Below are 27,802 nucleotides of genomic sequence, written 5' to 3'. Positions count from 1 at the left end.
GGTGTTCAACAATGAGGTGAAGAGTAAAACCCCCCAACATACCTTCCCGAACCATCACCAAAGTATATTAACTGATTGTCTGTTCAGTTTGGTTTAGGAGGGTTTTGCCTTGCACAAATCAAGTTCCATCTGTATCACATAATAGTCACTCTGCTTCAAAATAAATTAATTCCATGTGGGGCACATTGAAACATTTCAGAGGTATGAGGGTGTATAAATTCAGCTCCTGCTTTTTTTAAAACTCAGCCTCAACAATAAACTCAAGTGTCAACTCTGCATAAGATTCGGGCTGAAACTGCCCAAGCTTTCCAAACAGGACTCTTAAAACAGAACACAAGTTCTGTAATAGATTGGAGCCCAACTTCTGGAGGTGAATTCAAGCAATAAGCAAACCTACTGCTCAGTTTCAAACTTCAGATTCTCATGACTGCTTTTCCTTTGTCCTTACCTTACTAAAAGCAATCTGCTGCAAGCTCTCTTCAACAGGATTTGAGCTGACCATTAGTGAGTCTACAAAAGTGATTCCAGAAATTCTCAATATCACCACTGTCTTCCAGCCCAGATGATGTCAGGGACTTGCTCAAGCAGCATACTGTGACCACAATTTTGTAATGCTACTAGTCTGTTGTACAGCACCCTTGATGGCCCAGGACTGAACATCCTAGGACTCAGTTTTATGAATTCATTCTCAGACTGTGAGTCCAATATAATTAATCAATATAAACAAGGTCAACTGTACACTGCATGGAGCTGACCACATTTATTCAGTTCTTATTCAAATGCTTGCTAATAAAATGTGCAAAAATTAAAAACTAAACCACAAATTAAAATGCTTTAATAACTAGTCTTTGACTCTGCTGATTTCAACTACTTACTGACAGTGATAAAAGTGCAAATATTCATTACTTTTAAGTGACACTTACCATTGTTGCCATCAGATTTCTCTTCTGACTGTCCTACAAAAAAGATATAAAAAAGTTATTCTATGATATGACTGTATGATAGAAAAAACATACAAAAAACAGTTCTAAAAAGCAAAGGAAAATATATCCAAATGTAAAAATTACCAATTCAGGTCACAACCATTTTGTAACTTCTAGAGATTTTGTTTGACCACAAAGAAAGTATAATGGTTACAATGTCAAATGCAATACTTTCCACAAATATAATCTGTCTCGAATTTCTCCAAAAGCAATATTTGAACTGTCAGAAACCTGACCCCAATTTCTGCCAAACACTGATGCAGCAGATCCAAAGCATTTCATTTTCTACATACTTTCCTTTTCAGGATATGGGTGTCACTAGCAAGGTCGACATTTATTGACCATTTGTTTCCCTTGGGCAGATGATGGTGAGCTGCTTTCTTGAACAGCTTCATGTGGTGTGGGTCAGCTGCTGCATTGCTCAGGAATGCTGTTAGGTAGGGAGTCCCAGGTTTTGACCCAGCAATGAAGGAGGAACACTGATACATGCCCAAGTTGGGATGATGTGCGACTTGGAGGGGAATGCAGAGGTCGTGGTGGTGGTGGTGGTTACAGGTTTGGGAAGGCTGTCAAGAAGCCTTTGCGACCTGTTGCAGTACTTCCTTTAACTCTTTTGAGTCAACCAAATAAACTAAATTAACAAAATTGGGGACAGATTAAGAAGCAGCCCCTTAAAGGGAAACTGCAAAAACAAAGACAAAATTTAAAGGAAACTTACAAACATTAAACCAAAATGTGATTAAGAGGGTCAATAAAACAGTCCAGTCCCCATGGTGTACTTCCTATAGAAGAAATGAATATTTGAGGTGGTGATCAGGGGAGTGATCAAGTAGATTGTTGGATGATGCTGAGTTTCCTGAGTGTTGCAGCAGGTGCACCCATCCAGACAAGTGGAGAATATTCCATTAGACTCCTAACTTGTTCTTTGATAGGCACTAGAGAGGCATTTGGGGAGACTAGAGGTAAGCCATTTGCTGCAGAACATCTAGCCCCTGACCTGCTCCAGTAGCCACAGCATTTATGTGGCTGGTCAAGTTAAGTGTCTGAACAATGCTATATTTCAAGATGTTAATGGTGGGAGTTTTGACAACCAGACAGTCTCTTGTTGAAGATGATCACTGCCTGACCCTTATGTGGCATAAGTGTTATTTAATATTTACCAGCCCAAGTTGGCCAGGTCTTACTGCAAATGGGTATAGGCTGCTTCATTTACTAAGGGATTGTCTGAGGCTGCAGTCTCAAGATGGTTTCTGGTCAGCCAGCTTCCTAGGGAGCTCTTCATTGTGCAGCTGGTGATATTTGGTCATTTTTTTCTCCCTATCACCTTTAGATTTTCCTGTTTCTAAAACTCAGCGCATTTTCACCTTCATTTAGTTAACTGCTAACTTCAACTGCCAATGCCCATCCCCTTACATATTTGGTCTCTGCCTTCCTCACCATCCATGTAAACTCCCCAAATCATTTTCAGAGTCATCCCCTTGAACTCGTCATCTCATGCAGCCTTGTTGCTCCAATAGCGTCAATCATAGATAAGGCTATTTCTGATTACTTCCTCATATCACCGACATCCCGCTTCCCCCTCCAAGCCCTGCTTTCTTCTGTATGCCCTTGGAAAAACCTCTCCCTCCTGTCTCAAAGTCCCAGCTGTCCTGCCTTTGGCCCTTCATTCATCATGTCATTCTTGCAGCTAAGGATTTGCTCACCTGCACGCTCACCTCTATCTGGATGCTCTGGACCCCATTAGAATCATTACTCTCCCTTAACCTGGTTGTTCCCCATGGTATGACCCTCATCCCCATTCCCTAAAGTCCAAGCAGACGTCAATGGATACTGCAGAAAACTGACAACATAAAGCTCTGACAGATCCTGCTCTCACGTGCTAAAACTGTTTGCCATTCCTGGGTCATCCTAAATGCAAAGATCAACCCTTGTTTCTTTTCTCTACTGCTAACTATCTTCTTAAACCCCAGTCCTCTGTCTCCTCCAACAACAAGTGCGAGATATTCATGGATTTCTTTGCCATCAAGATTGAGACAATTTTATCAGCTGCTTCAGTCACTTCTCTCCCTTCCCCTAACCCACTGGGTCAAACTTCCTCTAAAGTTCCCCGCTGCCCTTACCTTGAACTTGTATCTTTCTCTAGTTCTCTCCCATATCCTCTCCACTATCATCTTGTCCATGAGACCCACTTCCTTGCTCTCCCGACCCAGTTACCACTAAATTTCCAATCACTCAGCTGCCCTTCCTGGCTCCGATGTTCTCTCCCCATCTCCATCAAATCTGCTGTCATCATGCCAGTCCTCAAAACAAACCCTTGACCCCTCCAGCCTTGCAAACTGTCCTATTTCCAACCTCCCTGAAAGTATTGTGACCTCCTAAATTCGTGTCTATCTTTCCCAAAGCTCCATGTTTGAATCCCCTCCCCTTCCATTAGGTTCCACAGTGCCAAAACAGCTCCAATCAGAGTCACAAAGATTCAAAGTCCTATGTGACTGTGACAAAGGTAAATTATTCCTCTCATCCTTCTGGACCAGCCTGCAGTTTCTGAAATGGCTGGCCACACCATCCTTCTCCAACGCCTCTCCACTGTCATCAAGCTGGATGGGACTGCACTTGCCTGATTCCATTTTAATTTATCTCATTGTAGCCAAAGAGTCAACCATCAGTGGCTTCAGTTCCTGCTCCTACACAGTTATCTCTAGTGTCCCCCAAGGATTTTTAAAATATATTATTCATTCTCAGGATGTGAGCATCACTGCCAAAGCCAGCCTAACTAATTGCCTTTGATAAGGTAGTATTGAGCTGCCTTCTTAAGCAGTTGCCATCCGTGTGCTATAGGAACCCACAGTTCCTTTTGGCAGCAGGTTGATGTAACTGAATGGCCGACTATGCCACTTCAGAGAGCAGTTAAGAGTCAACCACAGTGCTTGCTTTGGATCTGGACTCAATGTAGGCCAGCCCAGGTAAGGATTGCATATTTCCTCCCCAGGTGGGTTTTTAACAACAATCCGATAATTTTTAAATTTTATTCACTCATGAGATGTGGTTGTTGCTCATCCCTAATTACCCTTGAGAAGGTGGTGGTGAGCTGCCTTCTTGAACCGCTGCAATCCATGTGGTGCAGGTACACCCACAGTATTGTTAGGGAGGGGGGGTTCCAGGATTTTGACCCAGCAACAGTGAAGGAATGGCGATATATTTCCAAGTCAGGATGGTGACTGACTTGGAGATGAACTTGCAGGTGGTGGTGTTCCCATGTATCTGCTGCCCTTGTCCTTCAAGATGGTGGTGGTTGTGGGCTCGGAACGTGCTTTCTAAGGTGGCTTGGTGGAGTTCCTGCACTACAACTTGAAGATGGCACACATTGCTGCCACTGTGCATCGGTGGTGGGCGGAGCGAACATTTGTGGATGGGGTGCTAATCAAGCAGGCTGCTTTGTTCCGGATGGTGTCAAGCTGCTTGAGTGTTGTTGGAGCTGCACTCATCCAGGCAAGTGGAGAGTATTACATCACACTCCCGACTTGTGCCTTGTAGATGGTAGACAGGCTTTGGGGAGTCAGAAGGTGAGTTACTCGTCACAGGATTCCCAGTCTCTGACCTGCTCTTGTAGCCACAGCATTTGTATGACTAGTCCAGATCAGTTTCTGGTCAAAGGTATGCCCCAGGATGCTGATATTTCATGATCATGTTAATGGAGCTGTCATTTTATTCCAGATTTTATAATTAATTGAATTTAGAATCTCTCAGCTGCTGTGTTGACATTGAATTCTGATCTCTGGAGTATTAGTCCAGGCCTCTGGATTGCTTGTCCAGTAACTATGCTAACAGTTTCACCTCCTATTTCTCATCTACATACTACCCATGGTGACATCAGTTGAAAATATTTCAGTTTCCACATGGACGCTGACAACACCCTGCTCTACCTCACCACCACCTCTCTCAACCCCTCCGCTGTCGCAAAATTGTCAGACTGCTTGTCCAACATCCAGTACTGAATGAGCAGAAATTTCCTCCAATTAAGTACTGGGAAGATTGAAGCCATTATCTTCAGACCCCGCCAAAAAATCAGTTCCCTAGCAATCAACTCTAACCTTCTCCATTGACAACTGTCTGAGTGCAAACCGCATGGTTTGCAACCTCATTATCATATTTGACCCCAAGCCGAGCTATCAATCACATAGAAGCACCATTGCCAACACTGTCTTTTTCCACATGTTGCTGACAAAGCCAACATTTTTTGCCCATCTCTAACTGCCCTTGAGAATTGCCCGCTTCAGCATAACCTAATTCTGTCCCCACCTCAGCTCATCTTCTGTTGAAATGCTTATTCGTGCCTTTATTACCCCTATACTTGTCTATTCTAATGTATACCAGGTCAGCCTTCCATGTTGTACCGACTGCCATGTTCTACCGGCTGTAAACTTGAGGTCCAAAACTCTGCTGCCTGTATTCTAACTCACACCAAATCCCATTCATCCATCACCCCGTGCTCATTGACCTTCATGGATTTCTGTTTAAACAACTCCTTGACTTTAAAATTCTTATGCTTGTTTACAAATCCATCCATAGCCTCGCCCCTCCTTCTTCATCACCCTCTGAGATATCTGCACTCACCTGATGAGGATCCCTGATTTTAACTGCTCCACCATTGGTGGCTGTACCTTGAATTGCATAGGCCACAGGCTCTGGAATTCCCTTCCTGAACTTCTCCGCCTCACTAACTCAATTTCTTCCTTTAAGACATACCTTAAAGTCTAGCTGTTTGACTAAGTTTTTAGTCATCTGCTCTAATATCTGCTTACGTGGCTCAGTGTCATATTTTGTTTTATAATGATCCTGTTAAGTGCCTTGGAACATTTTATTGTTTTAAAGGCACTGTATAAATACAGTTGATACTGTTGAATTGTGAATGGATCTGAACACTGCACAATCATCAACAAACAACCCCACTTCTGACCTCATGAGAGAGGGAAAGTCATTGATAAAGTAGGTAGTTAGTTGGGCCCAGAACGTTACTCTGAGAAATTCCCACAGTGATATCCTGAAGCTGAGATGATTGGTCTCCAAAAAGGATAACCATCTTCCTTTGTGGCAGGTAGGACTTCAACAACTAGAAAGTTTTCTCCATCAACCCATTGAATTCCTAGGCTACCTTGGAGACACAATCAACCGAGTGCTGTCTTGATGTCAAGTGCAGTCAGCTATACCTCTCCTCTTAAATTACAGTTGTATTGATGCTGTGATCAAGGCTGGAGAGAGGTTCAAGGCTGTAGTAGCCTTGGCAGAACCCAAACTAAGGGTAGTGATGGTACTGTTGATGACTACTACATCATTTTGCTGATGATCAAGAGTAGATTGATAGGGAATCGAATAGCTTAGTTGGATTTGTCCTACTTTTTGTGGACAGGGCAAACCTGCACAATTTTCCACACTTTCAGGTAGATTCCAGTAATAGAACAGCTTGGCTCAGTGAGCAGCTAGTTCTGGAGTACAATCTTCAGCACTATAGTCAAGATGCTGTCAGGGTGTGAATCCAGTGCACCCAGCCATTTCTTGATATGTGAATCAAATTGGCTGAAGACTGACATCTCTGATGTTGGGGACTTCAGAAGGAGGCTGAAATGGATCACCGAGTTGGCACCTGAATTTGGAATCATTCCAACCAAAGAATGGGTAAAGCTCAAGAAGTAGAACATAACAAATAGGAGCAGGAGTAGGCCATTCAGCATCTAAGTTTTAAATGATTGTCCCTTATTCTGTAACTATGTCCCCTAGTTTGAGATTCCCCCACTAGTGGAAACATCTTCTCAACATCTACTCTGTTAAGCTCCTTGTATGTTGTATGTTTCAATAAGATTACTCCTCATTCTTCTAAACTCTAATGAATAAATGCTTAGCCATTCTTGATAATCCCTTCATCCCAGGAATCAGCCTAGTGAACCTCTTTTGAACTGCCTCCAACGCCAGTATATCCGTTCTTAAATACAGGGACCAAAACTGCACACAATACTCAAGGTGCGGCCTCACCAACACCCTGTACAGTTGTAACAAGACTTCTCTATTTTTAAACTCCAACCCCCTAGCAATAAAGGCCAAAATTCCATTTGCCTTCTTAATTACTTGCTGCACCAGCAAGCTAAATTTTTGTGTTTCATGCACAAGAACACCCAGATCCTTCTGTCCTGCACTTTTTTGGAATCTCTTCCATTTAAATAATAGTCTGCCTTTTGATTCTTCCTACCAAAGTGCATGACCTCACACCTTCCTACATTAAACTCCATCTGCCAAGTTTTTTGCCCACTCACTCAACCTATCTATATTCCCTTGCAGATTCCTTATGCCCTCATCACATCATGCCCTCAACACATCATGTCCTCCCACCTATTTTTGTATCGTCAGCAATTTGGATACATTACACTCTGCCCCCTCCTCCAAGTCATTAATATAGATAAATAATTGAGGCCCTAGGACTGATCCTTGTGGCACTCCACTAGTTATGTCTTTCCAACCTGAAGATGACCCACTAATCCTGACTCTCTGTCTTCTGTACCTGACCCTGACAGCATCTCTATCCTCAGTCCATGTTAACACATTACCCCCAATACCGTGAGCTCATATCTTGTGCAATAACCTTTAATGTGGCACCTTATCAAATTTCTTCTGGAAATCCAAATACACTACATCTACCGGTTCCCCTTTATCAACTCTGCTTGTTATATCCTCAAAGAACTAGCAAATTTGTCAAGCACAATTTCCTTTTCACAAAACCATGTTGACTCTGTTTGATTGCGTTAAGCTTTTCTAAATGTCCTGCTATTTCTTCCATAATTATGGACTCTAGCATTTTCACAAAGACACATGTTAGGATGACTGGCCTATAGCTTCTTGCTTTTTGTCTCCCTCCCGTCTTGAACAGGGGAGTCACATTAGCAGCTTTCCAATCTGCAAATCCAATGAGTTCTGGAATATTTTGACCAATGCCTCCATTATCCCTGTAGCCACTTCCTTCAAAACCCTTGGATGCAAGCCATCAGGTCCTGGCAACTTGTCTGCCTTTAGACCCATTAGTTTGTCAAATACTTTGACCCCCATGATACAGGCTGTTGCAAGATCTTTCCTCCCATTAACTCCTTGCTTATTTGATATCTTTGGAGTGTTTATAGAGTCCTCCACCGTGAAGACCGATGTAAAATATCGGTATAAATTACCTGCCATTTCCCCGTTCCCTGTTATCAATTCTCCAGACGCATCCTCCAAGGGTCCCACATTCACTTTAGCCACTCTTTCTGTTTATATACCCGTAGAAGGTCTTGCTGTTTATTTTTATATTTCTTGCCAATTTACTTTCATAATCAATTTTCTCTCTCTTTATTAGCTTTTTAGTCATCTGCTGCTGGTTCATAAAAAATTCTTAATCCTTTGGCCTGCCACTAGTTTTCACCACCTTGTGTGCCTTAGTTTTTGATTGGATACTCTCCTTGACTACCTTTGTTAATCAAGGGTGGTTCATCCTTCTCATTCAGTCCTTCTTTTTGACCAGGATAAATTTTTGCTGAGCATTATGAAATATCTGCTTAAATATCTGCCACTACTCATCCACTGACTGGTTTGAGACCCGAGTTGCTCGCCCTCAAACTGAAATTGAAATTCTACCATGAAAGAAGTAAAGTGACTATTAACTCCAAATGATCATGAAATTATGTTCTGTACACAGACAGCACCAAAAAGAGAAATTCACACTAGAAGGTTAATGTTGCTGCAAAATGGTTTCAACTTCAGACACTATAAGTTGGGAACAAGGTCCAAACTAACTGACTGAATGGAAGTTCCTTTTTGCAGGAAGCTTCATTCCCCTTTGCTCCAATGCCATCAGGTCCAAACTGTGGTTGTCAAAAGGTATAATGCTGATGCTTTGAGTAAAATAATTTATATAAAGTCAAAGTCAGCACGAGCTCTTCATTTATGATCACTTTCTAACATTTCTCATTCCCTTCCTTCCAATTATAATCAACCTCCTCTGTGCACATCTATTCACCCTTTGATGCCAAAGCTGTTCCTGGGGTCTGGCCAGCAGATGGTACATTGCCAATTGACAAAAACAGCATTTTAAGTATTGTCAAGATATATGTTCCAAAATTATGGTATTAGAGTGAATAAAATTATTGGTATATCATAATATGTACTGTGCAAAGGGCTGTACTTAAATCACATTGGAATAGATCAGGTGCAATATTCAGTGCCATTGGACTAAGAGCAGCCTTTTACTATGAAGGTGGTTGCACTGAGCAGCGTCTCTTGAATAAAGAGAGCATAATTTTTGTAATTAAAAATCGTAACCAAGTGATAGCTCTTTGCATTAGGCATAAGGTTCAAACTTCAGAAACTTGCTTCCAATCTGGGGGAGGGGGAGAAGAGGTGCAGTCTTGTTAAATTACACACATCCTACATGTTATTTGCATAGCAAGTGGAACCAAAAGTGGGTACAGTGAAGAAACAATGTTACACCAGATCCTACGACAAGTAAAAGCAATAATTGTGGACCTTTTATAAGGTTAACGTATATTGATGTAGTGCTTCCACAATTTGCAGTAGTTTTTCAGTTCATAAGGGAATTATCAGGAGCTTGGCACCACATAGTGCTATTAGAGTTAAAACTACACTCAAAAGTGAGATGCTGCACGCAACACACAGGCCATAAATTAACATTTTTATATGACAGCATTGCTCAGCGCTGTTATTTTAAGTGCCAGGGCACAAAGCATGCTGAGCTTTCTGTTAACAATTTCATTCAAGCAGATGATCTTGATTCTGCAATTACAAGAATTTGAACTCAACAAATAGTTAGGTCTGCAGCATCACAGGAATACAGACAATGTCAGAGGTGTCTCGATAAGTAATTTTTTTAAATTTTAAATTGAAACTGAACAAGGACAATGTGCTTATAAAAACACATTAGTTCTGGTTTCCTCAGTTCTAAATGTTTATGCACTATACATTTTGACAGCTCCATTTCAAGCACTACTAAGCATTCACCTTGGCCAAGCGCCTTCATTTGCTTTCTGCGAATGCTGGTTATTACACCTTGCAGACCAGGGCTGGCACACAAGCTCAAATGAAGAAACGGAAGACAGACAGAATAGGTCTATCTAATATAGCAATTCACAACAAACAGAAAAAGCAATAGTAAACTAAATGCGCATTGTTAGCAATTCATCAACTTCAACTTAATGCATAAACTGTTCATGCATCAAAAGGAAAAGATCAAGGTGAGAAGGGGGAGAAAGGGGTGGGTATAGAGAGTTGGGAAACATACTGCGGATGTTGAACTGGGAAATGTAAAGATCCCTTAACATATCTTTTTAATTACTTGAAAACATTTTAACCAATATTTGAAGTTTATTTAGTAATTTTAGTAAATAACTTGATCAAGTAAAGACCATGAGCCTTAAAAACAAAAAGCAACAGTGTGTAAAAGCTGCAGATCAGCAACAGAATAACTTCAATTTACATGTCCTAATTAACACAAAAACAAATGAAAGCTCAAATTCATCATCAAAAACAAAACACATCATCACGCAGAACGGGTGCTAACGCATTCATTTTTCCACCTGGTGAGAGACTGTGTCAATACTAAAGTAAATTGTTATTCAAATTAATAACTTGAATTTATATAGCACCTCAATGTCCTCAGGACATCTCAAAGCGACCAACAACCAACTGAATACTTTTGAAGTGCAGTCACTGACATCATAAAGACAAAATTCACTGGCAATTTGTGCACTAAGGGTTCAAATACCAAAGGAAAAAGCAACCAGGTAATCAGTTATTTGTGGTGAAATTTGATGGAGGAATAGGGTCATGACACGAGGAAAGCTCCTCTTTCTTCCAGTGGTGCCATGGGATCTTTTTTTATTATTATTCATTCATTCATTTATAGGATGTGGGCATCGCTGGCTGGGCCAGCATTTCTTGCCAACCCTAGTTGCCCTTGAGAAGGTGGGGGTGAGCTGCCTTCTTGAACCGCTGCAGTCCATGTGGTAAGGTACACTTAAGAAAGGAGTTCCAGGGTTTTGACCCAGTGACAGTGAAGGAACAGTGATATATTTCCAAGTCAGGATGTTGAGTGACTTGGAGGGGGACTTCTAGGCGGCGGTGTTCCCATCTATCTGCTTCCCTTGTCCTTCTAGATGGTAGTGGTCGTGTGTTTGGAAGGTGCTGTCTAAGGAGCCTTGGTGAATTCCTGCAGTGCATCTTGTAGATAGTGCACACTGCTGCTATTGTGGGTCTGTGGTGGAGGGAGTGAATGTTTGTGGATGTGGTGCCAATCAAGCGGGCTGCTTTGTTCTGGACGGTGTCAAGCTTCTTGAGTGTTGTGGGAGCTGCACTCATCCAGGCAAGTGGGAAGTATTCCATCACACTCTTGACTTGTGCCTTGTAGATGGTGGACAGGCTTTGGGGGGTCAGGAGGTGAGTTACTCACCTCAGGATTCCTAGCCTCTGACCTGCTCTTGTAGCCATAGTATTTATATGGCTAGTCCAGTTCAGTTTCTGGTCAACGGTAATCCCCAGGGTGTTGATAGTGGGGGATTCAGTGATGGTAATGCCACTGAACATCAAGGGGTGATGGTTGGATTCTTGTTGGAGGTGGTCAATGCCTGACACTTGCATGGCACGAATGTTACTTGCCACTTGTCAGCTAAAGCCTGGATATTGTCCAGGTCTTGCTGCATTTGGACAAGGACTGCTTCAGTATCTGAGGGGTTACTAATGGTTCTGAACATTGTGCCATCATAAGCGAACATCCCCACTTCTGACCTTTTGATGGGAGGAAGGTCATTGGTGAAGCAGCTGAAGATGGTTGGGCCAAGGACACTACCCTGAGGAACTCCTGCAGTGATGTCCTGGAGCTGAGATGACTGACCTCCAACAACCACAACCATCTTTCTTTCTGCTAGATATAACTCCAACCAGTGGAGAGTCTCCCACCTGACTCCCATTGACTTCAGTTTTGCTAGGGCTCCTTGGTGCCACAAATGCTGCCTTGATGTCAAGGGCAGTCACTCTCACCTCACCTCCAGAGTTCAACTCTTTTGTTCATGTTTGAACCAAGGCTTTAATGAGGGCAGGAGCTGAGTGGCCCTGGCGGATCCCAAACTGGTCATCGGTGAGCAGGTTATTGCTAAGCAATTGCCACTTGATAGCACAGTTGATGACCCCTTCCACTACTTTGATGATTGAGAGTAGGCTGATGGGGCAGTAATTGGCTGGGTTGGATTTGTCCTCCTTTTTGTGTACAGGGCATACCTGGGCAGTTTTCCACATAGCCAGGTCGATGCTAGTGCTGTAGCTGCACTGGAACAGCTTGGCTAGGGGCGCGACAAGTACTAAAGCACAAGTCTTCAGTACTATTGTGGGAATATTGTCAGGGCCCATAGGCTTTGCAGTAACCAGTGCCTTCAGCTGTTTCTTGATATCATGTGGAGTGAATTGAATTCGCTGAAGACTGGCAACTGTGATGCTGGGGACTTCCAGAGGAGGCCGAGATGGATCATCCACTCAGCACTTCTGGCTGAAGATTGTAACAAATGCTTCAGCTTTAAATTTTGCACTGATGTGCTGGGCTCCTCCATCATTGAGGATGGGGATATTTGTGGAGCCTCCTCCTCCAGTGGGTTACTTAATTGGCCACCACCATTCACGACTGGATGTGGCAGGACTGCAGAGCTTAGATCTGATCCGTTGGTTGTGGGGTCGCTTAGCCCTGCCTATTGCTTGCTGCTTATGCTGTTTGGCATGTAAGTAGTCCCGTGTTATAGTTTCACCAGGTTGACACTTCATTTTTAGGTATGCCTGGTGCTGGTCCTGGCATGCCCTTCTGTACTCTTCATTGAACCAGGGTTGGTCCCCTGGTTTGATGGTAATGGTAGAGTGGGGGATATGCCGGGCCATGAGGTTACAGATTGTGTTCGAGTACAATTCTGCTGCTGTTGACCCACAGCGCCTCATGGATGCCCAGTCTTGAGTTTTTATATCTGTATGAAATCTATCCCATTTAGCATGGTGGTAGTGCCACACAACATGATGGAGGGTATCCTCAACGTGAAAGCAGGACTTCATCTCCACAATGAATGTGCAGTGGTCACTCTTACCGATACTGTCATGGACAGATGCATCTGCAGCAGGCAGGTTGCTGAGGATAAGGTCAAGTATGATTTTCCCTCTTGTTGGTTCCCTCACCACCTGCCACAGACCCAGTTTAGCAGCTATGTCCTTTAGGACTCAGCCAGCTCGTAGTGGTGCTATCGAGCCACTCTTGGTGATGGACATTGAAGTCCCCAACCCAGAGTACATTCCGCACCCTCAGTGCTTCCTCCAAGCGGTGTTCAATATGGAGGAGCACTGATTTATCAGCTCAGGGAGGGTGGTACATGGTAATCAGCAGGACGTTTCCTTGCCCATGTTTGACCTGATGCCATAAGGCTTCATGGGGTCCAGAGTCGATGTTAAGGACTCCCAGGGCAACTCCCTCCTGACTGTATACCACTGTGCCGCCACCTTTGCTATGCCTGTCCTGCCGGTGGGATAAGACATGCCCAGGAATGGTGATGTTATCTGTAAGGTATGATTGTGAGGATGACTATGTCAGGCTGTTTTTTCACTGGTCTGTGAGACAGCTTTCCCAATCTTGACACCAGTCCCCAGATGTAAGTAAGGAGGACATTGCAAGGTCGACAGGGCTCAGATTGCCGTTGTCGTTTCCGGTGTAAGTCCATCCAGTTTCATTCCTTTTTTGTGACTTAGTAGTTTGTTACAACTGAGTGGCTTGCTAGGCCATTTCAGAGAGCAATTAAGAGTCAACCACATTGCTATGGGTCTGGAGTCACATGCAGGCCTGACCAGGTAAGGATGATACATTTCTTTCCCTAAAGGGCATTAGTGAGCCAGATGAGTTTTTACAACAATCGACAATAGTTCCATGGTCATCATTAGACTTTTAATTCCAGACTTTTATTGAATTCAAATTCCACCATTCAAACCCGGGTCCCCTGAGCAATACAAAAACAAAAATACCTGGAAAAACTCAGCAGGTCTGGCAGCATCTGCGGAGAGGAACACAGTTAATGTTTCAAGTCTGAATGACCCTTCAACAAACTAAGTAAAAATAGAAGAGAGGTGAAATATAAGCTGGTTTAAGGGGGGGGGGCGGTGAGACAAGTAGAGCTGGATAGAGGGTCAGTGATAGGTGGAGATAACCAAAAGATGTCACAGACAAAAGGACAAAGAGGTGTTGAAGGTGGTGATATTATCTAAGGAATGTGCTAATTAAGGGTAGAAAGCAGGACGAGCAAGGTACAGATAGTCCTGGTGGGGGTGGGGTAGGGAGAAGGAATTGAAAAAGGCTAAAAGGTAGAGATAGAACAATGGATGGAAATACATTTAAAAATAACAAATAGGTGGGAAAAGAAAAATCTAGATAAGTTATTGGGGGAAAAAGGGGGGGGGGGGAGAATCGGAAAGGGGGTGGGGATGGAGGAGAGAGTTCATGATCTAAAATTGTTGAACTCAATATTCAGCCCGGAAGGCTGTAAAGTGCCTAGTCGGAAGATGAGGTGCTGTTCCTCCAGTTTGCGTTGAGCTTCACTGGAACAATGCAGCAGGCCAACGACAGACACGTGGGCATGAGAACAGGGTGGAGTGTTGAAATGGCAAGCGACAGGGAGGTCTGGGTCATGCTTGCAGACAGACCGAAGCTGTTCTGCAAAGCGGTAACCCAGTCTGCGTTTGGTCTCTCCAATGCGGTTTCCTCTACATTGGAGAGACCAAACGCAGACCGGGTTACCGCTTTGCAGAACACCTTCGGTCTGTCTGCAAGTATTACCCAGATCTCCCTGACGCTTGCCATTTCAACACTCCACCCTGCTCTCATGCCCACATGTCAATCCTTGGCCTGCTGCATTGTTCCAGTGAAGCTCAACGCAAACTGGAGGAACAGCACCGCATCTTCCGACTAGGCACTTTACAGCCTTCCTGACTGAATATTGAGTTCAACAATTTTAGATCATGAACTTTCTCCTCCATCCGCACCCCCTTTCTGATCCACCCCCTTTTTTTCCCAATAACTTATATAGATTTTTCTTTTCCTACCTATTTCCATTATTTTTAAATGTATTTCCATCCATTGTTCTATCTCTACCTTTTAGCCTTTTTCGATTCCTTCACCCCACCCCCACCAGGACTATCTGTACCTTGCTCGTCCTGCTTTCTACTCTTAATTAGCACATTCCTTAGATAATATCACCACCTTCAACACTTCTTTGTCCTTTTGTCTGTGACATCTTTTGGTTATCTCCACCTATCACTGGCCTTCTATCCAGCTCTACTTGTCCCACCCCGCTTAAACCAGCTTATATTTCACCTCTCTTCTATTTCAACTTAGTTCTGTTGAAGGGTCATTCGGACTTGAAACGTTAACTGTGTTCCTCTCCGCAGATGCTGCCAGACCTGCTGAGTTTTTTCAGGTATTTTTGTTTTTGTTTTGGATTTCCAGCATCTGCAGTTTTTTGCTTTTATCCCCTGAGCAATACCCTGGGTCTCTGGATTACTAATCCAGCGACAATACCACTACGCCATCGCCTCCCTGTCTGCATCATCTTGACCAGACTGAGCCTCAGTTTAACGTCACATTCAAAATACCGCACTGAGGATTCAGCCAAGATTATGTGCTCATGTCCATAATGGAACTTGAAGCCACAACCTCCTGATTTGGAGGTGAGAATGCTACATGAGCCAAGATGCAATGTCAAAATTTGAGATTCACTGCCAGATTTGCTACAATCAATTTTCAGCCTCATATATAAAGCATAGGAAATGTTAACATTACTCCACACCATTCTAGCAATCATATATGATCCAATGTGACAGGAGTATTTTTTGTTTTTAATGGGTTGCTAAGTTGCCCATCATGGAGCCTCAGGGAGATGGCGGAGGGGGCACATATAAATTTTAACCCTTGCTCCTATTAGCTTATAAATACACATCATATTGTAATACTAAGAAATCCTGATGAGCAAATTGAAGATTTCTCCACCAATGGTCTCACAGTGCGAAGAACAGCATTTTTCAAACTTACAGCCCCAAAATTTCAAACAGAATGTACCAACGAGTTAAGAAACTTACAAATAGGCTTGGGGGCTGCAGTTTAGACGTTTCTAATTGGCATTAAATCATTCTGAAACTTAGAACATATTCAGAGGACAATGCATGACATATGATGTTTAATTCCTGATGTATTGTTTGGCATCAGTCTTATCTTGAAATGTGTACACTGGACTTCTTATGAATACATTTGGAATTGAAAAAGGACAGGATTGCATTGAATTTTGGACAAGCTGATACATACTTGGTAAAGATCCACAAGCAGGCCTGACCCACCTCAGCAGAAGGTCTGGCTCCTACTGTCCCTAGAATATCCACAGCCAGCTCATCATCTTGTGCAACAAGAATTATTTCAACCTCCTCGTGCACTATGTTAGAACTGTTTGAACAAAGGTGAACGAAACTCAAAAAAGAAAAAAAAGTATCTGCATGCCGAAATCAGGTTCACCATTGGTTTGGTATATTAACTCTAATATACATGTGGTGGGACATATTTCTCATTTATCTATTACCTGCAGTGAAGACAGGTAAGTATAAAACTATGACACAAGACGGCTAGTCAGGGACTGCTCCAGAGGACTGTTTTTCCTCCATCTATTGTTCATAATCCCCAAAGGGAACCAAGATCACACATCAGAATCATTAAAGTAGAAGATGATCAGCCATGGTCTAGTTGAATGGCAGAGCAGATTCCTGGGGCTGAATGGCCTATTCCTGCTCCAATGTTCTTATGCCCCCTCCAAACAACACATAAGGTTATACTTGGGCAATCTTTCAAATGAGCAGTAAAATATTGGCAGGAATTGAACTGCAGCCTTTATATATTCATTGGTCAGAAAGATCAGTGTGTATGTCATGTAAATCTGTCATAAGGCTTATTTTTCTGCTTGGACCCAAATCATGTAGAATTTGACTTGGCCAGAATTGAGGTGTTGGGGTGTGGAGAAGAGATTCCAGTTTATGAAAGCAGTACTACATATTCATCCTTCCATCAAACTCATTTTTCCCTTTGAGACATCCTTTTGTTCATCTTCCTTGCTGTCCCTCATTCATTATCCTGCTCCCACTAGAGGATGTAGAGTGGATGCAGCACCAGTGCAAAGAATATCATACTAGCGCAATAATTACTTTGCTGTTGTTGTGGATAAAAGGCCATATTAAATGTGAAGGGATAGAGGCAGTAAACATGGCGGAGCGGTGGGAGGAAACAGCTAGCATGCAAACCTCCTGGATGACCAATTGACAAACAAAGATGTTTTTACTGATATAAAAAAGGACAGAGAGCACAGGAGAAAAGAAAGGGAGAGCAAGAGACAGAGAGAGAGAGAGAGAGAGGGAGAGGGAGAGCAAGAGAGGTCAAACAAATTAGGAAAGGAGACAAACAAAAAATGGAATGGTAGGGAGAAACAAAGAAATATCAGACATGAAATAAGAATGAGGTAATAATTACTCCTCCAAGTTCAATCACTAAAAGTATATGAGAAGCAAAGTCCCTCTCAGATACAAATACTATCTACATTTAATACAGTATAAAGTACACAAGAACATACATGTTGTAGATTTGCTCTTCCCTGCAGAGAGTCTGACTGTCTTGATGGACATTTTGTGCAATATCTCTGCTGTATGCTGATTACAGAAAAGGTTTACAATAGTTCTTCGCCTGAGATCGAGTCCAGTCAGGCTGAAAGCCCCTTTTCTCCTAGGGCACTCTGTTGTAACTGCTATTAATTATTATCTAGCTCTACCTCTCTACACTTCACATGATCCTTGCACAGTCTGTGCTGTCAAATAGCTCATGTGAATGAGGCACAATGACCTCCATTAATCAGTGGGACAATGGAAGCCATTGTCTTTGGCCCCCATCACTAATTCCATCTCCATTCCTGGCCATGGCCTCAGGCTGAATCAGACTACTTGCAATACCAGCATTCCCTTTGACCTCTGAGCTGAGCACCTGATCCCTTATCCTCTCCACCTCAAAAACTTTTGCCTCTGTAAAATGTTTAAAGCCTAGTAATAATTTAAAAAATCTTACACCTGCATGCACTTCCTGCCAACTTTTCTCGTTACAAATTCCTATGTCCATGTTTAAAATGGAAACTATCTGCCACTACTGGTCATGCTGCAATTATATCTTCGCCTCAGTAGGAAGGCAATGTACTGACAGCATGACAAGTTTACGTAGGTAGTTCTGTTATAAATGTGGATGTAGGAATTTATAATGGAATTATATTTTTAAAGTTGTACATTCTGTCCTTTTTAAAAGGGACACAATTATTTATCTCTGTCAATGTCCAATTATTGCCTGGGCCCTAACCCCACTTCACCTTAAAACTATTCAGGAATATTAGGCTATTAGGGAATGCTCTCAACATTGAAACTTGTCTAGGGCTTTTCATCCCGAGGAAGGGGGATGAAATATTATCAATATTATCAAATATGCATTTACTGATTAGGCTCTTCATCATCCTGCAATTGAATCTAAGCTCTCTAAATGGAGATCAACATTTGTTACATTGAAAATGGAGCCTATGGAGATGTGAAGTGAGCTGTGCTGTATGGAATATGGAAAAGAACAAGCAAAGTAAGCCTGAAGATCAGAAAAGTAGGGGAGGAAGATACAGAATCACAATTCAGTTTCTTCTGCTGATTTTGATGTTCAACAATTTTACTATTTAAACCATGAATCCATGATCCAGATACCCCTTTCTTGGAATCATTATAATAATCTGTAAAATCTGAGTCTGTTTACATTTAAACTAAAAGGTGGTATTATTTTATTCTCACAACCGTCCAAGTGGATTTTACCAATATTATCACCACACTTGCACTGAGCATCAAAATCGGAGGTCAGCTTTTCTCTCCTTCAAGGTATACATATTTTGAAAGGATTTCAACCCAAGGTGGTGTTCCCATGGTTTTCCCAACTAGGAATCAGCATCAAGTTCTTTAAGGTGTTTATTGTGCGTAATTAAAACAGTAAGAATTTTGATCCCAGGTCACAGTCACAAACTCTGCTACAGCTTTTATTCTTCATCAGCCAACAGTAATAATACAACTGAAAATGAGGTATAATTACCCATTTGAGTGCTCTTACCTGATGGTCCTTCTGTAAAAACCGATAACGTCTGTCCTCCAACACTCTGCATTGTGAACGGGTGCTCCCTGGGTGCACTAATTGGTGCATCTTTTCCGCTGGCATTTTGGATACTTGCAAGCTCCTCGTTTAAAGTAAAGGAAACCTGGCAGATAAAGATAGTCAAGTCAGCTGCTACAATTTCACAGGACCAGTAGCACTACTCAGAATGGAGCCACATGATTCAAACAATGGCAAACATTTAACGCACCCACTATTTTAGCTGAGGCAATGTTAAGTTTTCTCAAATCACAAGCATCTGCATTGTTTCAACAAACTGGTGAAAAAGCAACATTCTGAATTACTCTGTACCTTTAGTAAAAAGTGTCAGTCCTTAATAGCTGTTTAAAAGGTACATTGTGGGCACAGTGATTGAATTGGACAAAACATTCACCTAATGAAAATAAGAAAAGTTCTTACATATTTCAAAGCCAAAAATAAAGATAAGTCATGGAGCAGGTTTGACGGGCTGAGTGGCCTAATCCTGCTCCTAATTCATAAAACATTTTTTTTAAAGACATTTAAGCACTTTGAATGGTAATTAGAAAGGCAGAAACTAAATACTGTCAGGAAGCAAAACTGCTGCAAGAATATACGTTCTGACAGATGTGAAACAGTAGGGAAACATCATCATTATCGTTGCTACGGCTGCAATGGCTCTTCACTGAGGAGGCCCATTAGCAGACAAAATAAGGGATGAAAGGGATTACAGACATTGGGAACTGTGCAGACATATAGCAGAACAGAGTTCATGACTTTTCTTTGATATTTCAATATTATAGCCAAAAAAGGGTAAACAAGGTTGCAAGTCATCAAAACTAAACTTGTAATCAAGTGAATGGGATCAGAGGGCCACCACAGCAATATTGAGAAAATTATGCTTTCTTGCGTCCCTTGAATTGTACATTACACATATAGAGCAGAATTTTCTGGCTATCCCCCCACCCCCCAAGTCTAAGTGTAGTGACTGCATTGAATCATTGACAGCATGTGTCCTTCGCTGGGTGGGCCAGCAAATATTGCCCATGCCGAAGTCACCCTGAGAGGGTGGTGAAGAGATAGGTTCTGCCCCCGCAGCATGTGGTACACTGTGACTCACATTACTGTTTTCGGGGCAAGCTGGAGGAGCTGCACCTAGGCACAGTGCTGGAACTCCAGGACATGTCAAAGCCAGGGTGATGACATGCTGGGATGGGAGCTTCAAGGTGGCGTGGCACTGATCGATCTGCTGCCCTCTGCGTTCCATGTGCTTGCACCTCCTTGCTATGGAAGGTTAGACCGTGTGGTGCCAAATGTGATGGAGGCAGCATTTGGCCAAGGGGGTGTGGTGGTCGGACAGGCCTAGCATCTTGTGAGAGTGTTCGGCAGCAGTGGAGAGAGAAGACATGCAGCCCTGCAATTTCTCACTCTGGTTGGGGTGGGCCATCCGTGAAGAGAGTCCAGGTACAATTAGCACTAATCAATGCTCTTCTCTCCTTTTCAGGAGAAGAATGCATATAATGCAGCTGAGCAGGTGAGGACTGGCGGAGGGCCGGCACAGTTAGCGATTCTCAGCTGCTTCAAGGAGGCTCTAGATTTGGAGAGACACCATGTACCCAGGTCCATCGGTGTCAGAGAGGCTTGGGTGCCACGGGCAGTATGTTTGCCCAGTGAGGTCACCGTTGTTCTCCCAGCAGCCGTGGCAGTGCTGAATGTTCAGTGATTGAAGTTTGCAACATGGCTTGACCATTGCTTATGGAAGGATGATGATAATGATACGAGGGACAGGGATGCACATCGACATTGGATCCGTTAACATAGAGACAATGTCCCTGTTCTTCCTTTCAGCATCAGCAGAGCAGGGCTGGGAGAAGCAGCAGCAGAGGCCCCCTCTCACACCTGAGGGCCCTAAAGTCTCACCAGCATCACACAATCTCTGGTGGGAATTAGAACATTGGCTAGTGTCCAGGGGCACAGCAGTGAGGACACTTCACAGTCGCTGGCAGAAACAAAGAGTGCCCACGGCGCCAGCAGTCGGAGGACTGCAGGGGACCAGGCATATGCTCAGTCGGTGCCTGATGATGTGCCTCTGGAGTCGTCCGCGATGCAGTATGCGCAGGAAATACGGTCAGGTGTGCAGGAGCATCTTGGGGAGATACATGGGGCAATGCTTGGCTTGGTGACCTTGGTGGAGGAGTCTACAGGGACTATCGCCAAAGTGATGAGTCTCATTTCTGAGCGCCATGCACCCTCCATGCAGAGAGTGGCGACTCTCGTGGAGAGGCTCCTCCAGGAGGCACATCAGGGCTTCCTGGGGATGTGCTCTGACCAGCAAGCCCTCACATTGGCATTGACCTCAGCTGGTCAGTGCCAGTGTGGGAGATGGTCCGGGCACCAAGTTTCCCAGCTCAGAACCCAACCATCCACAGTGAGCAGGGAGGTCCGAAGTGACCTCAAATCGGTGCAGCAGCTGCCTGTCACCTCTGCGGGCTCCTCTCAGGGCGCTTCGGATGAGGGCGGCAGCTCCTCTGCCCCTCTGCCAGTGAACGTTGTATCCGGTGAGGCTGCGACGACTGGGGAGATGCCAGCTGTGGAACCCGCAGCTCCCTCCCAGGCAGGGCCAGCACAGGCTCCACGGGCCAGAGGACGACCGCCAAGGTCATTGAGGCCAACAGGGCAGCAGAGTCAGCAGGCTGTCTCTGATACCACTCCCAGTGAGGGGCCAGCACCAAGACGTAGCACCCGAAAACATAAACATAAGGCGCCTTAGGCACGCCATAGGCTTATCACTGGTGCTTTTGTTTTGGCCCGCAATGAGGTTTTTATGAGTTGGTGTGATTTTTTAACACCTTTTTCATTTTGTTTCATTAAGTTTCTTTGATTGCAATTTTAAATTCAGACCTGTCACCATGACAGAGGATGCCTCTTTTATTCTGCAGGTGGATGGTTTCCAATAATGTAATGTGCGCCTTGTAGGACATTCAGCTTTATTAACAAGGACCTTAGTTAATATTCCTAACCAGGCAGATTTTGCACTTAGGTCTCGAATATGGGGCATACAGCCCAGGCTTGTCCTGGAGGTCCATCTGTGGTGTGCTAGCTGAAGGTTCGTTGGATTAAACACTCCCGGGTGCCCCTGCCTCCCTGGAGTATGCCCAGGTCAGCATCTACCCCCCTCAGCATTTCCCTGTGCGTGCTCATCCTCGGACTCACTGCTGGACTCATCGTGTGCATCCGCAGTCAATGCGTCGACATCTTCATCATCCACAGTGTCTCCCCTACCCCTTCAGCGTAAGATTGTGGAGAGCGCAGCATGCAACCAATATCAGCGACACACGATCTGGGGGGAACTGGAGTGCGCTCCCTGAGCGGTCCAGGCATCGGAAGCGCATCTTGAGAAGACCAATGGCTCTCGACACCACAGCCCTTGTGGAAGCATGGTCCCTATTGTACCATTGCTCAGCTTCTGTTCTTGGGTGGCGAAGAGGCATCATGAGTCGCCTTCTGAGGGGATAGCCCTTGTCACCCAGCAGCCATCCATCCAGCCGGGCTGGAGCACTGAAGAGCCCTGGCACCTGGGAGTGTCCGAGGATGTAGGTGTCGTGGGAGCTGCCTGGGTACCTTGCACATACTTGCAGAATCTGCATCCTGTGATCACATACTATCTGCACGTTCATGGAGTGGAAGCTGTTCCTGTTGACGAAGGCACTGGGCTCACCTACTGGTGCCTTGATGGCCACATGTGTGCAGTCTATTGCACCCTGGACGCGGGGGAAGCCAGCAATGGCCGCGAAGCCTCTGGCTTGCCTGGTCCCAACGGAAGTGGATGAAGGTCAATGCACGCCTGAAGAGAGTGTCTGTAACGCCTGAAGAGAGCGTCTGATTGGGAGGCACCACAAAGATCACCCACTGACTCCTGGAAGGAGCCAGAGGCATAAATGTTGTGGGCAACTGTGACCTTTAGAGTCACTGGCATGAGGTGCCCACCCACACAGTTCAGGGAGATCTCAGGCCCAATCATCTGACAAGTATAGTTGACTGCCTCTCTTGAGAGACGGAGCCTCCTTCGGCTCAGCATCTCAGATGTATTGAGGTAGCTGCTCCGCCGCCTGTATACCCTGGCACCAGGATAGTGGTGTCTTCTGAGGCTCCTTCCACCTTCGACTACCTCTTGGCCCTGTGCCCCTTGTGCCTGCACCTGACCTCCCAAAGGTGGCTCCCCTGGAGGCTGAATGTACACTCCTGGCCTCCTCACCTTTCTAGACCTCCTTTCCTCCTCAGAGGAGGTGCCTCCAATGGAGAGCTCAGCTATTATTCCCAGGCTAAAGGAAGGCTTCCTGAAACATGCAGGCCCAAAAAAGGTTCCTCACTGCAGAGCGCTGACCAGAAGGTTGAGAGTCCAGACCAAGCAGCTGGTATGCATTTTGAAGTATTACAGATCACACAGGCAGGTATCAGTAACTTTGAAACATCAATATTTTACAGAGCACACTCGCGACCCCACTGAGCCTTCTTATCCTGCCCGTGGATGACGTTTATACAAATGTGTCCTATCTGCCTGCCCGTTGCGCCCACCTTAAGATTGCACGGGCGCCGAAAAATTGTGGTCGATTGGCGCCTCAAGGGCCTCAAGTGACCCGTTAATTAATGGTGGGCACGCATCGGAGAGCCTCGCGCACCCGCCCAATGAAATATTGCGACGGCGCGCGATGATGTCGGGACGCTCACCCAACGTCACCGCGACTCATTTTACACGCGTGCATGCGGGGCCTGCTCCCGCACGCCAATGGGAAAATTCTGCCCATAATTCTTAAACATGACACAGATAGGCGACACTTCAAGACTGGTGTATTGTTTTTATTTTATAAAAGTGTGAATGGATCTCTTGTGGCATTTCCCAGTCAAAAGTTACACTAACATTACCACAAGGGTGTATGGACAGTTAACATTCAGCCTGGTATTAGACAATAATGAACTTTTCAACCAGATTATTCAAAATACAAGTCATATGTGAATGCAATATGAACCAGATCTCTCATGCATGAGTGATGAACAGGAAAAAGCTAATTTCATCTGTCAAATATACATCTAGTGACATCCAGAAAGGCGAGAGCTCCAAACCCTAACACTTGCTTTAAATAACTACCACACACCCCGCTGCTCTCCCCAACACACTCACTGGCAATGGAGCTGGGAACATGTGAAATGTACAGTATTCTGCTTCTCCCATAGGACGGCACAGAAACGAGATGGCGACTCAGAGACTTAGCTGCTCCCTTGCCTTGTACAAAACACATTTTTGGCTCCTGCACCCAACTTCAAAGACTCCAGCCACATAGCCATGCAAGTCACCTGCAGCACAGCAGCCAGTCTTTCACATAAAGCTAAATAAACCAATGACTAATCTGCTAGCTTTTAATATTTCAACCCACCTGCCTATAGATATGGAGAAAAACATGAGAAGTTAGGGCTTCTTTTGGTAGATCTGAGGAAATTAAGGGGACAGAGGTCTTTATTATGAAGGGCTACAAGGTAAATGTAATAGATTATTTACTATCTTGCTGACCAGTGGAAACAAAGGTACAAACTTATGATCACAAAAAATTAAAAATGTTAGAAAAAGAACTTCTTTACGCAGAGGGTGATTAGAATTCTAGCCACCAAACATTGTTCAAAATCTATAAATTCTGTAAAATGAGGATTAAATGCTTGACAAAAGGGGAATATTCAAGGATACTGGGAATGAGGAGAGTTTGAATTAAGATTGGGTGATGCAAAACATGAAGGAATGAACAAGGCCAATGAACCACAGGGTTAAACAAAAACTTCTCATTTTGGTATGAAGATGGAAAAAACTGTGAAGTTTATCTTCGTTATATTATAGTTTAATGAATACATTTAAATTTAAAATATATCTCAGGTTATTGCTTTTAAGGTCCATCACTGTTTTGACAAAGCAATTGGAAATTTCATTCTTCATAAAATATCTGTTTTTGACAGCATTAGATTATAGCAAATTCTGGGATACACTGTAAACAGGATAGTCAAAACATTTATGTGTTCTCACCACCCTGAAAGCTTGGGTAAAAGGACAATGCAATTCAACGCTTTTTAAAGGATTTAAATGTTGTGATTCCTCCCCAATATATTTCACGAGCATTTAAACACACAGTTGTACAATGCTAAGAGGGTTACAATCTGCAAAAGGCTCTATATTTTTAAAAAGACACTGCTATCTTACAAAACAATTGCCTGCCGGAGTAAACAAATGATATACAACTTATAGGATGGAAGTTATAAGCTTCCCCCTCTACCCAGTATTGGTGCTAGGGACTGAATGCAGTCAGGCCTGATATGCTAAACAAAGACAGTGGGTGTTACATTTTAAAATGCAGCTGATTGCATGGTGTGCAACTTCAAAGTGCTCACACAAGTGTATAGATAATGATTGAGAGTTAAAGAGGCATTAATGAAAAATAAAATCAATAAGTAAAAGATTGGAATAGAAAAGGTGGGGCAAATAGCACAGGAATAATAAGAAAACTAGGGCATTTTATAATTTATACATATTCTTTCCACTATCATGATTCCTCTTGCTTTCTAGAGCGCTAATTCTATTAGACAGTCCGCCTTCTAGCTGCTGTTTTGATAATTAATCTTTCACACAGCCATATTCTCAATCCAGTATCCGAGATAAAATTAAGCCATTTGTCATAGTGTTCAGGATTTATTCAAGCACTTTTTTCCAGCCCATTAATTCATGGTTGAATTCAATGGATTATACCTGCATCACATGGTTAAAAATATTGACAAACCAGTGAATAAATTTAGAAGCTATCTTGCAGATGTTGTAAAATGGCAATAGTGAAAACCAGTATACAGTGAGCTATAAACAAGCTGAACATAAGTTCTGCCTCCAGTGCAGAAGGCCAAGACGGAGTCATAAAATCCTCAGAATGGTCATGGAGCAAAGCAGCTGCTTTGTTTTTCCTCCATTTTTCCACATGGAAAATACAACTTGTCTGCCACATGTTATTCTTTTATATTTTCCACATGTAAAATCCTGGCAACGGCCACTGCGTTGATTTACCAAAATCCACTGCCCTACTTTTAATGAAAAAAAATTTCAACATTGGTGCAATGACAAATTGTTGCAGTGTTGGAAAACTTCTTTTGGCATTTAAACACAGGCTATAACAAAGACAACTAATCCCCTTTGAAGCGACAAAGTTTAAGTTATGAACTAGCTCTAGAGAAACTTGGACAAAACAACCAGAGGGGAAGTGAGAAGTTTTTTTTTTACAGCAAGCTGTTGCAATCTGGAGTGTACTGTCTGAAAGAGTGGTAAAAACAGAACTTTCAAAAGGGAATTAGTAAATACTGGAAGGGAGAAAAAAATAGCGGGGAGAAAGGGAAGGGCAATGGGACTAATTGGATAGCCCTTTCAGAGTTGGCAGAAACATGATGGAACAAATGGCTATCTTTTGTGCGATAGCATTCTATAATTTTATGATTCCTTCCGCATACAGTAAAACAATCAAGTCAGGGAGTGTACAGCTGCATTAAGTTTCAAAGGAGTAAGGTAAGGCTGTATGGTCTCTACTTTAATGCCAGGAGCATTACAGGTAAAACGGATGAGTTAAGGGTGAGGATTGACATGTGGAATTGTGATATAGTAGCCATCACTAAGATGTGGTTGAGGGAGGAGCGGGATTGGCAGCTCATCATTCCAAGATATAGAATCTTCAGGCAAGACAAGGGAGGTGGTACAAGAGGAGGAGGCATTGCATTATTAGCTAAGGAGTCAGTTACTGCAGTAAGAAGAGATGATGTCTTGGCCCCCTCCATCATCGAATGAAGCTTTGTGGGTAGAGCTTAGGAATAAAAAAGGAGCAGCCACATCATTAGGTGTTTATTATAAACCCCCAGATAGTCAGCGGGAAATTGAGGAGCAAATATGTGCACAATCTGCAGAGGTGTGTAAATACAATAACAATAGGGTAATTACAGTAGGCATTTTGAACTTTCCCAACACTAATTCGGATAGACATAGTGTTAAGGGCTTGGATGGAGTGGAGTTCTTGAAATGTGTACAGGAGAACTTTTTAGGTCAATATGTAGAGGGTCCAACAAGGGATGGCGCATTGCTGGACCTAATTCTGGGGAATGAAGCTGGACAGGTGGCTGAGGTGGTGGGGGGGAGCATTTCAGTGATAACGACCACAACATGGTACAGTTTAAGTTTGTTATGGACAAAGAAATAGACAAGTTGCAAAAAAATGTTTTGGATTGGGTGAGAGTGGATTTTAGTAAAATAAGGCAGGATCTGGCCGAGGTAGACTGGGAACAGCTACTTGTGGGGAAGTCTACAGAGAAGCAGTGGGGGGGGGGGGGTGTTCAAAAAGGAAATTACAGGCTCAACATGTTCCCTCTAGGGTGAAAGGAAGGAGTAACAAGCCCAGAGAACCATGGATGACCAGAGATATTCTGGTTATGATGAGAAGTAAGAGAGAGGCTTTTAGCAGGTACAAGGGAAGCAAATCAGCGG

At 43.6% G+C, this 27,802-nt stretch overlaps 2 protein-coding genes across 4 annotated transcripts in view; one reads left to right on the top strand and one right to left on the bottom strand.

Annotated features, from left to right (window-relative positions):
• The window catches only part of LOC121290517 (general transcription factor IIF subunit 2-like), a 90,631-nt gene that overhangs the window by 37,389 nt on the left and 25,440 nt on the right, over positions 1-27,802 (bottom strand). For all 3 annotated transcript variants that reach the window (XM_041210972.1, XM_041210971.1, XM_041210970.1), the window contains exons 4-5: positions 19,237-19,381; positions 924-956 (exon numbers count right to left, since the gene is read on the bottom strand). In XM_041210972.1, coding sequence (XP_041066906.1) covers positions 924-956; positions 19,237-19,341 — 138 coding nt within the window. In that variant the 5' untranslated portion in view covers positions 19,342-19,381. The remainder of the gene's footprint in view (positions 1-923; positions 957-19,236; positions 19,382-27,802) is intronic.
• kctd4 (potassium channel tetramerization domain containing 4) overlaps positions 1-27,802 on the top strand; it is a 67,570-nt gene that overhangs the window by 24,949 nt on the left and 14,819 nt on the right. The gene's annotated exons all lie outside the window — the stretch shown is intronic.

The sequence above is a fragment of the Carcharodon carcharias genome, chromosome 18 (assembly GCF_017639515.1).
Source record: "Carcharodon carcharias isolate sCarCar2 chromosome 18, sCarCar2.pri, whole genome shotgun sequence".
NCBI lineage: Eukaryota > Metazoa > Chordata > Chondrichthyes > Lamniformes > Lamnidae > Carcharodon > Carcharodon carcharias.
Note: the sequence above shows the minus strand (reverse complement) of the source record. Positions and strands in the feature narration are given on the sequence as shown.